This window comes from Nilaparvata lugens, chromosome X (assembly GCF_014356525.2).
Source record: "Nilaparvata lugens isolate BPH chromosome X, ASM1435652v1, whole genome shotgun sequence".
NCBI lineage: Eukaryota > Metazoa > Arthropoda > Insecta > Hemiptera > Delphacidae > Nilaparvata > Nilaparvata lugens.
In genome coordinates this window covers 16,509,077-16,524,504 of record NC_052518.1, presented here as the reverse complement: position 1 = coordinate 16,524,504, position 15,428 = coordinate 16,509,077, and the positions used below count along the sequence as shown (strand labels likewise).

Sequence of the window (15,428 nt, the reverse complement as noted above, 5' to 3'; positions counted from 1 at the left end):
ACTCGTAGTTGATAAACATAGGAGAGACAACAGACGCTCTCGATGGAAGCTGTTCTCTCTGATTTCACTATGTGTTCAGTGACTCAGTACTCATATTTTACGATGCCATAGTTAATGGATATATAAAACTTTGCTTCAAATCATTTGCAAAGTTAACTCAATAAACTAAATGAACTAAAATGAACAAATGAGCTCAAATGAGCTGATTTATTAAAGTCACAGAAGCTAATCTCAGAACTCTACTGCAACTCCAATGAAACTCAAAATACTTTCTTGAACAAGCGTGGATAGCACAAGAATTTTTTTATCGAGTTATTTTATTATACCTGAAACTATCATTAGAAAGAGTTGATCATATTTCAATATGAAAAATATATTCCATTTATAATATTGATTACTGAAAGGAGAATGAGAGGAGAGGATATTCATATGAAAGTCTTTTCTATTATGATTTTTACTGTTTCTTCAACTACGTTTCTAGCATTTCCAGAGAAATTTCCACACGTGTCTTGATTGACCACTAGATTCGATAAAATTATCGAGAAATACCAAAATTGATAGGCGTAATAGCTTTATTTATGGTTATCATTAACTCTTCATTCAATGTGGGAGAGTTCAAGGAGTAATCGTGGGATCGTTTAGGAGTATCGTCGATAATACTTGGTTCATTCTCATTATTTGTGGTTGAAAAGCAAATTGTTTGATTAGAAAAAAGTATTTCACAGACCACAAAACCTGTTCTAGATAATCTGGAGGCAATTAGCTCGATTATAACACGAAATAAGCTGAAAATTAAATGGCAAATGTCTTCTGTTGAAGGCCAAAATGGGGTGAACTTAATTACAGTTTAAACGACAACAATTCTTGAATTTCTTATCAAATTCAAGTTTCACATGTGAATATTTTGTTCTTGTTTCTAGTCATCAAAGCACTCATAGAAATGTTGTAAAATGAAAATAATTTTCTGAGAGTCAAAGAAATAGTGAGAGGTTAAAACCGATTGAGCTGAGAAGAATGCTCGAGCTGAACTGACACAAAAAATATGTGCTCATGATTACCAATAATGTAAATCTATATTCTCATGCAGCCTGAAAGACTGAAAGAGATGAAACTAACGAAACGCGTTTGTGAGATAAAGAAAGAGTGAGTTGAAATCTGTGAGAGGTGAAGAGACTAAAATCTCACTGCGCTCCAGATTATGGAATCATGAATTTCAGAGAAATCTTTGAAAACCAGCGAAATCATAGTGATTCAATGCTTCCTGATGTTGATTGCTATTGGAAATTTCAACTTTTCGGAAATATGCGAGAAATTAAAAGTGCGGAAAATTAATAAAAAAAACTCGACTATCTTATTTCTCTGATCCCAAAGACAAGAATAAATCTTCAACAAAAAAATGAGCTTCTGGATTCAAGTTCTCAATAATCCTCTCACAATACACAAGTTGCATTATTTAAAATGTAATTTCTAATTTGAAATGCACATTTGACTGACCTTATCTACGCTGTTTTTCAAAGAAGATCCATCTTGAGAGTTCTCAGTCTCATTTATTTCGGTATTGTCTGAAGCTTTGGTATGTCCATTCTTCGTTGTCCAATTAAAGTTGTTCTCGTGGGTATTTTGTTCTTTGGTATCATTGACAACTGTGTTTTCATTATCTTTGGTATTTTTGGTATCAGTAGACTTTGGTTGCTTCTCAGATGTTGTCATTTCCTTTGAGTCTGGAAATCAATAAAGTCTTTGCTATTTCAAAATGAAAAAACAGTGCTGAAATTATAACATCATTTTATTTATCACTTCCCTAACTATTTTTCCACAGACAAACAGTCTGATGAATTCTATATAATGCAAAATCACACTGACATGAAGTATTCGCATTTCAAACAATGTAATTCCCAAATATAATATTTTATTTCGCAATCTATTCTGAAACATTCATCACTAAGGATGAATCTTTATGATGAAATACTCCAAAAATGTAATAGGATACATCCTTTCAAATAATGACCTACTTCTTATATAAATCTTCTAATTAGTTCAGTGCTGAATCAGTTGAGAAAAGTATCGAGTTTCTGAAAATTTATAGTATAAATAATGAAAACAGAGGGATTATATTTCCTCTATAACAAAGAGAAAATCCTAGAAAAGATTATAGACGAAAAATAACAATTCAATTGTTCAAGATACTATCTTTACAAATTTCAGCTGAAAACGTTTAGAAGTCCTTTGCAAGTCTTTATTCCGAGAATAGAAGTAATACTCCAATGCTCCAATGTTCACGTAATAACAATTATTTCTATACAAGCAGAATCAGTTGATTTGTGGACCACCTATCTATATTCTGTGGAAGTATGTAAAATTCATTAAATTTGTGACTCATCATACAATATTATAGTGTATTTCATTCTAATGTTAACGGAACGTGCAGGCATTTTCCCAGACGAGGTTTACCAAGTAGGATTAGAAATTATTATATTGAAATCCGATCATGAAATCTAACTTTAATATTGTTGCATAAAAACCAATTCTATCAGAAGTCATAGTTGTGGAATTATTAAGGATAACCACAATGTAAGTGCATAAAAAGTTTGATGTTATATGATTTTCTAACTCTCAAACAGTCGAACGGTCGAACACTCTCAAACAGCTGCTTTTCAATCCAGACTGATGTTATTTGCAATAATTTTGCATAAATCAAAACAGGTTACGGTAAGCGGGATGGAAAATCGATGTGAACCAATGAGACGTTAAAGTATGATAGAAAGAGGAGGATGAAATATGGTGTGAGAAAGAGATGGAATAGAATATTAATGTGGATGAGGTTGAGCGGATTAAATCAATTTTTGTTGCCCGTCCCAAAACACAAATCGGTTGTCTTGGAAACATTCAGTATTCCGTTGTGCACACCTGACGAATTCCACACTATTCTTGTGATCTACATCCAAAATTGATTGGTGGAAGTTGAGCTAAAATGAGGGTATAAGGTTGAGTTTTTTGACATTTTTAGAACTCTGTTGTAATACTTGAAAAAGTATTCAAAAGTTGTTAAATTGTCATATATTATCGTAGGGGGAATCATAATATATTGATCAACTATTTCATTAATTCATTTTCAACTTTGGTAAATTTTCTTAATTTGTATGCTATTCTATGGTGATACATCTTATTGTATTTGAATCGATGACTCACCATTCTGTTCACGTAGAACTGTTATTGGACATGGAATCGTTCCCGAAGCCATGTCTATCATGCCGTTAACTTGGAATCATCAACTGAAAAAAAAATGAATCTATTAGCATCAATACAAGAAAAATTATTAATAAAAGAAAGAATAGTCAAAAGATATGAGGTGGAGTGAGCAAAGGAATAATGGCGCATTCCTGATAAATGAGTAATATAAAAATGGTTGGCCGTAGTTGAGTGGTATAACATTATCCGCAGTCTTCAGAATAATGCATCCATGATACATTGGACAAAACATAAATTAATGAATACTGTTGGTGAATCATACATGTATAATTTGTTCACACACGGAATTCGAAAAAGAATCTATGGAAGTATGTTTTCAAATCCATCATCCATAATCTGAAATGCAGTCTTCAATGCACGATCTCATATTATTTGTTCCAAAAATATCAAAAGTTTATGTTTTTTTAAATGTAATATCAATGTTGAGATGCAGGATAGGAAAATCTATGAAAGGGGAACCAATAATTTATTTTCTTTTTATTTTACAATTTAGAATATCTGTACTAAATTAAATTTGCAACCAAGAAGAACCCAATCTGGAGAACAGTCAGTTTGAAGAGTGAACGGATGTTTGAAATTTTGGTGATAGTGTTCGGTGGAGAAATCTAGTTACGTAACTCTTGTATCTTGCCCTTAGAAGCATGGGCGTCACCTTGCTTGCTATTACTCATGGGATCTCCCCTAGGCGGTCATCTGGGCATTTCCTCCCAGTCGTGCACCTGCAAAGGGGAAACAATCCAAAGGGCTTCACGCCCAGCAAGGTACGGTTGCCACGGTAACGGTCGTGCGGTACCGGGCAAACAAATCTAATCAATTCAGGAGCTCGACTTTGCAGAGGTAGATGGTGGTGGGGGATGGCGCGAGGGATTACGGATCAGAAGCCCGAGTAAAGCGCAGGGAAGGAGGACGGAGATTAGGCAGGAAAAAGTCTGTCAGGACGGGGAAATTGGGGGATTGCGAGACAGGAAGGGAACGGAGTGTGGGTAATATGGATCTGAAACAGATGAGAGGGTGGGTGGGGTGACGTGGACTCAGAGTAGAGCAAGAGCACTGATAATTATGGATCGGGGACCAAAAGGAGAGCGAACGAGGGGGTGGTGAAAGAACCATGCAGAGGAACCATCTGCTATAGAAAACCATGGAAAACCCAAGTGGAGCATGAGGGGAAAGGGTGGATTGCCAAACGGGAGGAAGATCTATAAGTGGATGATGGTGAGGGGGATAGGGGAGGTGGCATCTGTGGCGTCGACGCGGTGAGGTGAAGATGTAGAGTACATGGCCAGAGGGTGCAGCATACACCACCCATCGCTCGAGTAATACCGTTAATAGTTTCCACCCTGCTCAGCTCGTTTGTTTGACTCCTAAATTGTTATTTTCTCACGTGTTCGATTCATCGTTCATTCTCATCCGCAGTAAAAGCCCTCCTCCACTTTTCTACCACTGGTGTATCGATAAAAAGATCAATGTTGCCCTACAGCAGACAAAAGGGTCATTCTATACTTTACAAATCCCATCCCTCTAAATCAAACAAAACATGAGATCGATATTCACATCGCCATAATCGAATCAGCCCTGGTTGCTTAGATACGCATAAAACAACAGCTCTGGAGAGAGAGAGTGTGTGTGTGTGTGTGTTACTGTAGTAAGATCCTGAAAGATTCTAACGTCTTGAAAGGAACTGCAGATCCATATGCTTCAACCACCATCAAGGACTTCAACTAATAATGGAATATCATGTCTGCAATAAATGCGTTATTGAATCCTGAAAGATTCTAACGTCTTGAAAGGAACTGCAGATCCATATGCTTCAACCACCATCAAGGACTTCAACTAATAATGGAATATCATGTCTGCAATAAATGCGTTAGGATTTCTCAGCGGTAGACTACCTTCAATAAATATTATTGATCACCTCTAAACATTAGATAACCTACTTATACGAATTAACATACGTACTAGGAGCAAGTCTTCTTTATTAACATTGCTACTCTACGATTAGGGCTGTAGGTCACTCCAAGATGATATTCTTGTTATAGCTATGCTCTGTGAAATCTACATAATATTAATGAGTCAATCTTCATTGAAAATGTGACAGGAAAAATCAAAACGGAAGCTACTTTTCTCATTTCTAGGTGGAATCATCTACTTAGGCTATATCTAATTTGAAAAGTGAATATGTGATATTGGAAATGGAAGTAATAGGGAAGTTTCATTGTTTCATATTTGCAGGCACACAGTACGGTGAAATATTTGAAATGCTCTAAGGCACTCTTTATTAATATCAACTTGGATTGTTATTAATATCAACAATAACATTTTTGGAGAGATGATTGGACACTGTAAATTATCTCTTAGAATGCATTAAAGTTAAAATAAAATAAGAATTCTCAATTCTCCTTTAGGCCTAACGTTTATTAATTCACCACAACATAATTCAACTACTTATAGTCCAGTCAATATAGACATAAAAAAGGGGGTGGGCTGTGCTTGCAATTTATATTATAGTTCTGATTTTTCAATATATTATTTGGGTACATAAAAGAAGTCCAGAACCAATTTCTTCATGCAAAATTTCTTGTGCTAGATACAGGCTGGCCCAAAAATCTCGTATTTTCGGCTCAATTTCCAGTTTTCAGCTATTTCTGTCAAATCTCATAATCGAACAGAAAAATTTGCTCTCGCCTTTTATCTAGATTATAAAATTCTGGATAGAATGAGATCATTCAAAACTCTCTATCTTTTATGAGTACTGAGTTATGATTTCTCAAAAAATGAGTGAAATCTGAAGGAAAAGTCAATTTTGTTGAGTTTTAGATTTTGATCAACAATATCTTCCAATTGTTACCATTTAGATGTATAATTCAAAATCCCTCTGGGCGTATTTTTGTGCTCTACAATCTGAGATCAGTTAGAGCGCTCTATTTCATATAGATTTCCAGACACAATGCTCCTTGTATTGTGAAAAACACCTAATTTTCAGCTTCAACCATCTCATCAACTACATTGCCCTCACATTGATATTTCGCACAATGATATAAGTTCATGAGATTATTTTCTACGAGAATCACCCGTTAGATGTACTTCATTTCAGTATTTCCTAGTGGATCTCAGATTGTAGAACACAAAAATACGCCCAGAGGGATTTTGAATTATACATTTATATGGTAACAATCGGAAGATATTGTTGATCAAAATCTAAAACTCAACAAAATTGATTTTTTCTTCAAATTTCACTAATTCTTGAAAAATCATAACTCATTGGAGATAGAGAGTTCCAAATGATCTCATTTTATCCAGAATTTTATAATCTAGATAAAAGGCGAGAGCAAATTTTTCTGTTCGATTATGAGATTTGACAGAAATAGCTGAAAACTGGAAAGTGAGCCGAAAATACGAGATTTTGGTTCTGGACTTCTTTTATGTACCCAAATAATATATTGAAAAATCAGAACTATAATATAAATTGCAAGCACAGCCCACCCCCTTTTTTATGTCTATATTGACTGGACTATAAGTAGTTGAATTATGTTGTGGTGAATTAATAAACGTTCTGGACTTCTCTTATGTACCCAAGTAATGTATTGAGAAATCAGAACTACAATATAAATTGCATGCACCAATGTAAATAGTGACTGGACTATTATAGCCATTTTCAAGTGGTAGTAGCCCTATAAGAAGAACTTAATTATTTATATGTTATTCATAACTATTTAATAATGGATAGATAAAATATATTAATAGAATACTGCATGACAAAGTCATATTATCAAAGTGATGATAATGAAAAAGCGCTGATGAAGTTTAACATGCTATGTTACTTGAAAAATGACACTCTGCTACCAGATTATTATAATCTATTCATCAATTAAACATTCTTGATAAATGAACTTGTCTATTGCAGTCGTAGCATTCAAGTTATCAGACTCGTAATTCACATACACCGTCAGCGATATAGTAAATGTAGATCAGAGCAATGCAAGCTGTAATAATAAATATGGCAACTTTAACAATGTAGCTATTTCAAGGTACAATGTAGGATCCGAGTAATCCTATCAATACTGACCAATGTCAACATCACGATCAGCCGTAACACAACATGAATAAGTGTGACGACATATAAACACCCTAGCACCAAAGGGGGTCTGGAAGTCAGACGGAAGTAGTGTTTATATAGACACCCCACCGGTCTAGTTAGTCATCCACTCCTAATGCTAATGGTTATTATATTGTGGGGTCGCTCCCTAACTCGTGATACGCATTTCATCCCCTGTCAATTAAATTCGATCATCTCTTTTTGCAACATTCAATGGATTTGTAGCCGGTTTTTCACTTGTACTACAGTCATCAAGGGTCAACCGCTACACTAATTATTGTTCCGGTTCAAATTTGTATAACTTATCATTTTATTAGTCATCTCGCTACGGTATTCAATACTTGATAGAACAAGTTTGCTTATCTATTTTTCGCCTTAACATATAAAATAATTCTTCTCCTATACGATCAACAAAGACTGGAAGACTTACTTCTGTTGTCAGTACTAGAAATACATTGATTCTGATGATTTTTGGACTGAAAAGTGTGTTCAAATTGTGCGTGCAAGACTAATCTTTATTTGGAACTGTGTCATATTACCAAAGTTTGTGAGAAAAATAGCACGAGGATTGCCTTATCATTTCTCTTTCAACGCTATTTACATTTGTTATTTAGTGTCATTTGTACAAATAAATAAAGAATTGAGTAAAATTCTGCGATGTCGACATTTCGTCGAATGAATTTTAATAAGTGCACCTTATTCTGATTGAAAAAGATTTTCCACCAATGAATAAATACAAATAATGAAGCAAAACTTTTATTTGAAAAGACTAGTTCAGATTTGTGTTCAGAAACAGTACTAGTGGAACATAGTAGAGTGTTCATTCTACTCACTGGTTTTACCTTGGGAGTGTTGATAATATGAAATACTTGAGGGAATATTATAGTACAGTATTGATCACGATGTCAAAATTGTTTTTATTAAAACGGATATTCAGATATCAATTAAATTTGCATTATATGATTTTATACCAGACAGATTTATTAAGGCAAGAAGGGTGCAAGTCTCCCTGCCTGAGATGGATGTAGGCCTAGACCTATATTGAAAATGATCATTGTCACGTATGCACTGTATATTAAAAATTGAATACTTGCAAGTTTTGCACTTTTCCTTCGAGAACTAAACAAGAAGGAGATGAAATAAGACTACGATCGGAAGTGAGTTGTAATAATTGATGTTGATTTGCAAAAAGATTACTTGACGATTGGTAAGAGAAAAAACGAAGATGCCTGACAGAAAACAAATGGAAATGAAAAGAAGAAACGGTTTATGACTACCTCATACAAAGAGCATGATAACGATTCCCTGTTACCATCATATCATCATCATCATCAACATCTCCATCATTATAATCATCATTACCACGATCGCAATAATCATCGTCTATCATTAGCATTGAACTCGATGGGGGAAGAATTCTCTCATCAGTAATTCTCTCTCTTTTCTCGCTAAGGTGTGTGCTCTCTCTGTCACCCGTACTGGCAGACAGACAGTTACTCTCTCTTTTTTGATCTTACTCCCCTTAACACTGAGTGCCTGAGAGGAAGTACAACGTGAAAACCAAGTGCATGCCAGTCCCCCGCATCTAAATGCTCCAAGTAACCGTCAACTGAACACATGAGTGCTGCTTGTCGATGGAGAAGAGGGGGGGACATGAACGAGGATAGGGGGAGTTGAAGTCAGACTGCTATCTTGTATAGATTATTATGTATTAAAAAGCAGACGGGATCCAACCACCTGCCTTGCAGAACACCTGGCAACAAAAAACCGTCTCTACTGATATATAGTTAGTCATCACGTGTTTTCGGTTATAGACCCACCGTTTTAAAAGACCGTTAAAAGTTCTGACGGTGACTTTTATTGGTATCGCTCTCAATAACCAAACCTCATTATGATTATTTTATTGGGAAACGGATAATTTGTCATCTATCTTCATCCCACTCTATCCCTTGCAAAATGTGACTTCTGGTTATTTCTTGCAGTAAATTAATTTCCCATTTCTATTTCTATACTATTCCCATAAGTAGACTATCAATTTATCCAAATAATCAATCTCTGGGGTTTACATGAGAATTTATTGATATCTCAGTAATCTCTTCCCTTATTTTATTCTTGTGTTCCACAATATTCTCTATTTACGATTAAAGAGTTCTTGTATTCTAGTTACTCTACTTAATGTAGGTCTATGTCGCCAAATGCTTTAATTAAAAGTGTGTTGTTTATTGACCTTATGTCATCAACTGTATCATCCCAGTGAGTATAGAAATCTACTTTGTGAAAATACTTGAGGACTGAAAATTTTGTGAATTGAAGAACTACAAGTTTTAACCTATCTCGGACTATGTGTTATCTAAATCTGGGAGAGGAATAGCAGAAGGTTACCTTATTTTTCTTCTCCCTATCATTTTGATAATGTACTTATTGTATTAATGAATGAATAAAGGATAAAGGATAGAAGGTGAACATTATAATACTCAATATACTCATCAAAACATGTAAAAGTAATAATTTAAAACATTTCTTTAGACAAGATTTATACAATAAGTTTTCATTAATTTCCATTCATTCATGAGCAAGAATCATTTATCCTTTCTAGGTAGAATCAGTTAATGGGAATGAAATGTTACAGTACTTTCATTGATGATAATGAATGACATAGATTTTGTGACTGAAATGATGACCCATGAGATGAAAGCGCTGCGCCATCGCAAAATGGTGTTTTGAACAAACCTAGTGTCTATTGAGGGCATGATAATACTGCTGGATAATAATCGCTTGATTACTAATACTGTTACTATAAGTTATTTTTCATCCTTTCCCATCAGAATTTAAGAAGCATCTTCACTGATTCAATTTTCTTCTTCCTCTTATTTCATTCGTAAAGGAATAGAAAAACGTAGGTGGAATATGTCTACTAAAAAGTACCAGACCATCATTTTAATTTATATTTTGGTGAAAATTTTACGAACAATGTAGAGTAGTAGGTTGTAGAGTAGTAGGGATCTACTCTAGCTATGAATACCGTGTTGTAATCATTTGAATGAGTTTGAAACTTTGGGCTATCAGGGAAAATGATAATTTCATAACATTTCGTGATATAGATAACTATCTTGATATCAATACTTGTTTAAATGTGAAATTATGTGTGAAATATCATAATGTGTATGAAATGATGTGTGAAATGTCGTGGTTATATCTGTATTCTACGGCACCGTGAGTTGCACTTCAGTTGATTATTGTGGAAACATTAATTCTACACCCGTATCTTGCCATATAACTTTATAGTTCTTTTCAAATCAGCGTTTAGTGACAAGATGCTAGTGTTACACTGCGCTGGAACAAGTATTCGATTATTTTTCAGAATTTCCTGTCAGTCGCAATGATAATAATTGGAGGATGACATGTCTTTCATGAGAGCAACGAAGCGGTTCAACAATCTCCGGTTTTAAAAACTTGTAAATGAGTTTGTGGAGGCTGCAAGTGACACTAACACCAGCACACAAACGTAAATAGGAGCAGTTTGCAAGATTGACAGAGACAGAGCTCTCATCCTGATTTGTGAATGAATCAGAACGTAATTTTCTAACTTGCGTAAAACACGAAAGAATATAACAGCCCGCAATGTGAATGAGACATGTAACTGGTTTCGAGGTGAGGAATTTCACCCATTCAGATGTTGAGAGGTCTTTTGCTATCTGGATGACATTCTTCAACAGGTTTATCACTGGAGCAAGCAGACCTAATGACCTTCACAACAATCATAATCATCTTGTCAAGTCAATAGTTGAAGCTGTTCAAGTGTACTGGCAAGGATTGAAAATTCGAGAAGAGAACCCGTTCAAATTTTACTTTTTTCTATATTTTATTATCAACAAGATGCACATTCAACAGAATTATAACTCCAGTATCAGGGATTGGTGAGAAGTTTATATCTTAATCACACAAGCATAGAGCACTATATGGTAAATTATTAAAAATTTAAATACTTTTGTCACACCGGTGAAGGAATGAATGAATAAATGAGCCATTTAGTTAGTACACTTAATACACTCGCTCCAGTGTTGAATAAACGCGGATTGAAGAATTAAGACCTAATAAATATTATGAGTAATCTCAATCTTATGAATCGGTAAGTTATTCATTTATGTTATTTATTTATTTCATTTGCTTATCAATGAGGGAATGGATTGTCCGACTAGACAAGAGTTATTTTTAAGAAAAAATTTTTAAGGAAATGTAAAAAAACGTTAAGTATCTTGAAGGACAAGAATGTTTATGTCAAATTACTGTATCAACTAACCTCTCCACCAGAGCTCCCATTCAGTTTGCTGTTATAAGAGACTGCTTAACTGCATGGAATATCTTGGCGTATTCCTTCACGGAAGGTGATGTGTATTCTTCAACGTTGGGTTTTGAAATTCGTTGTGACTCAACCAGGTATTTCCAGCGGAAAGGGTGGCCCTCCAGCGGCTCTGAGAACGTAGTGACCACCCGAGAACTCACCAGCTACTGAAGCAGCCCTTTGTCGAGTGAGAGTCTAAATACCCTCCATTCTGAGAAGAAGGCTGCTGCAAATCTCATCTGGCCTGACTACACACACAGCATCAACGAAGGGGCCGAATCACAGCCAGCCAATGACAAGGGGCGCGGTAGACAGGGGAGTCTGGCTCCTGGCCAATCAAAGAGCGGATAGAAGGCAGGCGCATTGGTTGGTAACACTGGACTATTCGTCTCGGGGAGTAATCCACGAATTGAATCTCGGCGCTGACTTGAACTCACGTTTTCCAATTACCTATCTAAAGGCAACGCTTACCACTTCATAGTCTACCCTACACACTCCTACTCATTTTAATCCTCTTCTCTCTCTGTTTCCTACACTCGTATTCAGTACTTCCTTCTCTTTTCAATCTCTTCCACACTCTTGACTTGCTTTCTTCTTTTTCCTGAGAGTCTCTCAATTCTTGACTTCTTCCAACTCTCAAATCCTTCCTCTCCTTCTCAAGCACGAATTCTTTATTTTCTTTCGACTCGCTAGTCTCCTCTCCCTTCAATTGCTGTTCTTCTATTTTCCATCTCTTTTACTTTCCTTCCTGTGTACAATTACTCCGCTATTTTCATCTTTATCTACTCCTGGCCTTGTCTAATAACTTAACTTCTCCCTCTACACGCTTCTCGTATAATCTTTTTTTTCATTCTCAATCTACCGATTCACAACTTCATCTTCTTTGTCAACCCTCGTTCTCTTGCACTCTTACTGACTCTGTCCCGCTCTATCGACCAATTTCTCACTTGCTCTCTCACGCACCCTTCCACTGTCCTTCTCTTTGCTATAATTGACTTTGTCTTTGAAAACTGAAGCCGCAACATGCAATTCGGAGCAGTCTTTACAAAATCCTCTTAGTTCCTCATTAACCTTTACAAGTCCACTCTGTAATTACGTCATCTATTCTGCTGCGGATTTACCTTTGCAAGCGTTTTCACCAAATATAGCGTGAAAGGATGATAATAGAGAATTCAGGTATTTATAGGATGACAATGAGAGAGATTCGATAACGCCGTGAACCGAATAGCCGGGATAGGATAACAATTCTTACCACAATCATAATGAACTAGTAAAGAATAACAGAGGAATTGCAAATTAGTTTATAATAACTGAGGAATTGGTGCATAATATTGAAATGATGACAATAAATTGATGAGAAATTCATGCTATACATGCCGGAATCAAATATATAATTGGTACTGTATTGTGTAGAATGGAAAAGCATGACCTGATGCACTTTTATGAGTTTCAGATTACCACGAACGATTATGATGAAACATTAAGTAGATCCATAGCTAGAATGACGCATTAAAGTTTCCATTGAATTTGTTTACTGAAAAGACGCGTTTTCGAAGAGAATGGTCTAACTTCATTTGTCAAAGTAGGATTGATTATTCACCTGAATCATTTTTGCGCTGGTAGGAGTTAAAATATTATACGAATCGATTCTATGGAATTATCAAGAGTAAAGTGGAATCAGATTGGTTCTCTCCAAGTATGAGTCACTTCGTATGTTACTATAGTGAGGTCCATGTCATCAATGGCAGTGTTTGATTAGCAATTGTATTGCTATCCTTGTCTATCATTCAACAAAGCGGATAGCACTATCTCTTTCTCGCTTAGCTCTGTTGTCAGATCGCTTTTTAACAATGTAGAAATATAATTAATTAACAAAATATTTCATCTTTCTTATGAAAATGAAAATGAAAAAATTCTTTATTAGGCGGAGTTAGGACTTTTAAGTCCTCTCTACCACTCAACCTCTTATAAAAATTCATTATGAAATAAATGGAAAATATAATTTCTTGCTCGATAAAATATAATTGATTATTAATTTTAAACGAGAATGAACGGTTAGTATTACATCAATAAACCGGTATCAGTTACCCTCCATAGAGGGCATTGACAAGACAGAAGATCGGTAACGTTGTTCTCTAATCTCCAATATTTCTCCATTGCCATTATAACGTGGACCCCACTACATATATATCTCTACTCTGAAGAGTCTCTAAAGAGTTATTCACTCATCCGACTCTTTAGCAATTTCTAGCCCAAATTTTCATACATTTCTAGCTCCTTCCTCAATGCTCAATACTAGTTTGCGGCTCGGAATATTTATTTCTAAATCGTCAAAATGACACCAGTATAAAAACTTTCAAATCTTCCCCAAGCAAAAAGTGTGAGAGAGGGCCGGTTGTCCCCTAACTTCACCCTCCTATATGTGCATAAAAAAGACAACTATGAAATATTGAATTCAACTTTTTTGCGGGAAAATTCCAAAATGTAATAATTATTGTACTTCAACTGGAGTGAAGATTATTCAGGATAGAATAGTTAAAGTTGGTTTTGATGAATACCATGAAATTTTAGAATTTAGTCTTTTTCTGTGCCTGTAGCCGAATATCGAATTTTGTTTAAATGTTTAGTTCACAGCTTTGAACTATCATCTGATCTTCTGTTAGCTTTATAATATTCAGTAATATAATAGAAACTAATAAAGTATTATATGCTCTTTGATAATATTCAAGTGGTCTGCAAATAAGTAAAATGGAGGAGTTGCCTACACGTTCCTTCAAGTTCCAAGTAGTTCATGCTTCGCCGATTTCATAGCAAGAGAAGATGCTATAGCAGAAACAACTTAGTCTGATACATGGTCAAAGTAACCGGTTTTGTTGAGGCGCAAGTTGGAGCGTTGGAGGTTGTTGTTTTGCTGTTGGGCTGATGGAATCTCAGGGCTGGATGCACCCATGGGGGACGGTCAGCAACGGAAATGGAGTAGGGGACGGTCTAAGGAAATAAATGAAAAAACAAGACGTTGGATAGCCGGTGGATCGTAGATATCATACAGAAGATACGGTCAAAATGGTGGACGAAGCCTCAGAGGAATTGGTACTCATAAAAAACCAGCAAATGTAAAGGGAGAAAAGCGTAGTAATCACAATACAATTTTTTTAACCACAACATTGAAGTTATCATAATGTACCCCTTGAAAAACACCATAGATAAGGAACAACTCAACGATGTTAACAATCTCAAGGAATAATAATAGGCTAATTATTATTAATAATGGAGACAATAGGTAGAAACCCATTTTGCTTCCTTCACACAATACAATATTTTCAACATTTCATACAATTTGAAATAAATGAATAAAAATAAATAAATAAATGTTTATTTCCCAAAAAACTAAAACTACAACATCAATTACAAAAATATTAGATAAATTACAATATTACATACAATAGTTAGTTACAAAAGATTCTTATAATGTGTTCTCTACTTGTTTAGTTTTTCTGTGTGGAAATTGACCTACTCCACTAAGGCGTACCATGTTCTAGAGTAGGTTTTGTTAGTTTTTTTAAATGAAAAGAATAACAATCAACGTTTCAGTGATCAATCAAATTGTATTCTTTTTTCTTTAGGGCTAAAGAGAGATTGACTTTTTTCTTTAGGGTAAAGGGAGAAAATCGTAGCAATGACAATACAATTCTTTTAATCACAACAGTAAAGTTATCATAATGTACCCCTTGAAAAACAACACTG

General features: G+C 35.1%; 1 protein-coding gene across 1 annotated transcript in view; it reads right to left on the bottom strand.

Moving 5' to 3' along the window:
* LOC111051595 overlaps nucleotides 1-15,428 on the bottom strand; it is a 55,293-nt gene that overhangs the window by 14,497 nt on the left and 25,368 nt on the right. The window contains exons 2-3 of the mRNA XM_022338136.2: nucleotides 3,190-3,272; nucleotides 1,495-1,721 (exon numbers count right to left, since the gene is read on the bottom strand). Of these exons, the coding sequence (XP_022193828.2) occupies nucleotides 1,495-1,721; nucleotides 3,190-3,250 (288 nt within the window). The 5' untranslated portion in view covers nucleotides 3,251-3,272. The remainder of the gene's footprint in view (nucleotides 1-1,494; nucleotides 1,722-3,189; nucleotides 3,273-15,428) is intronic.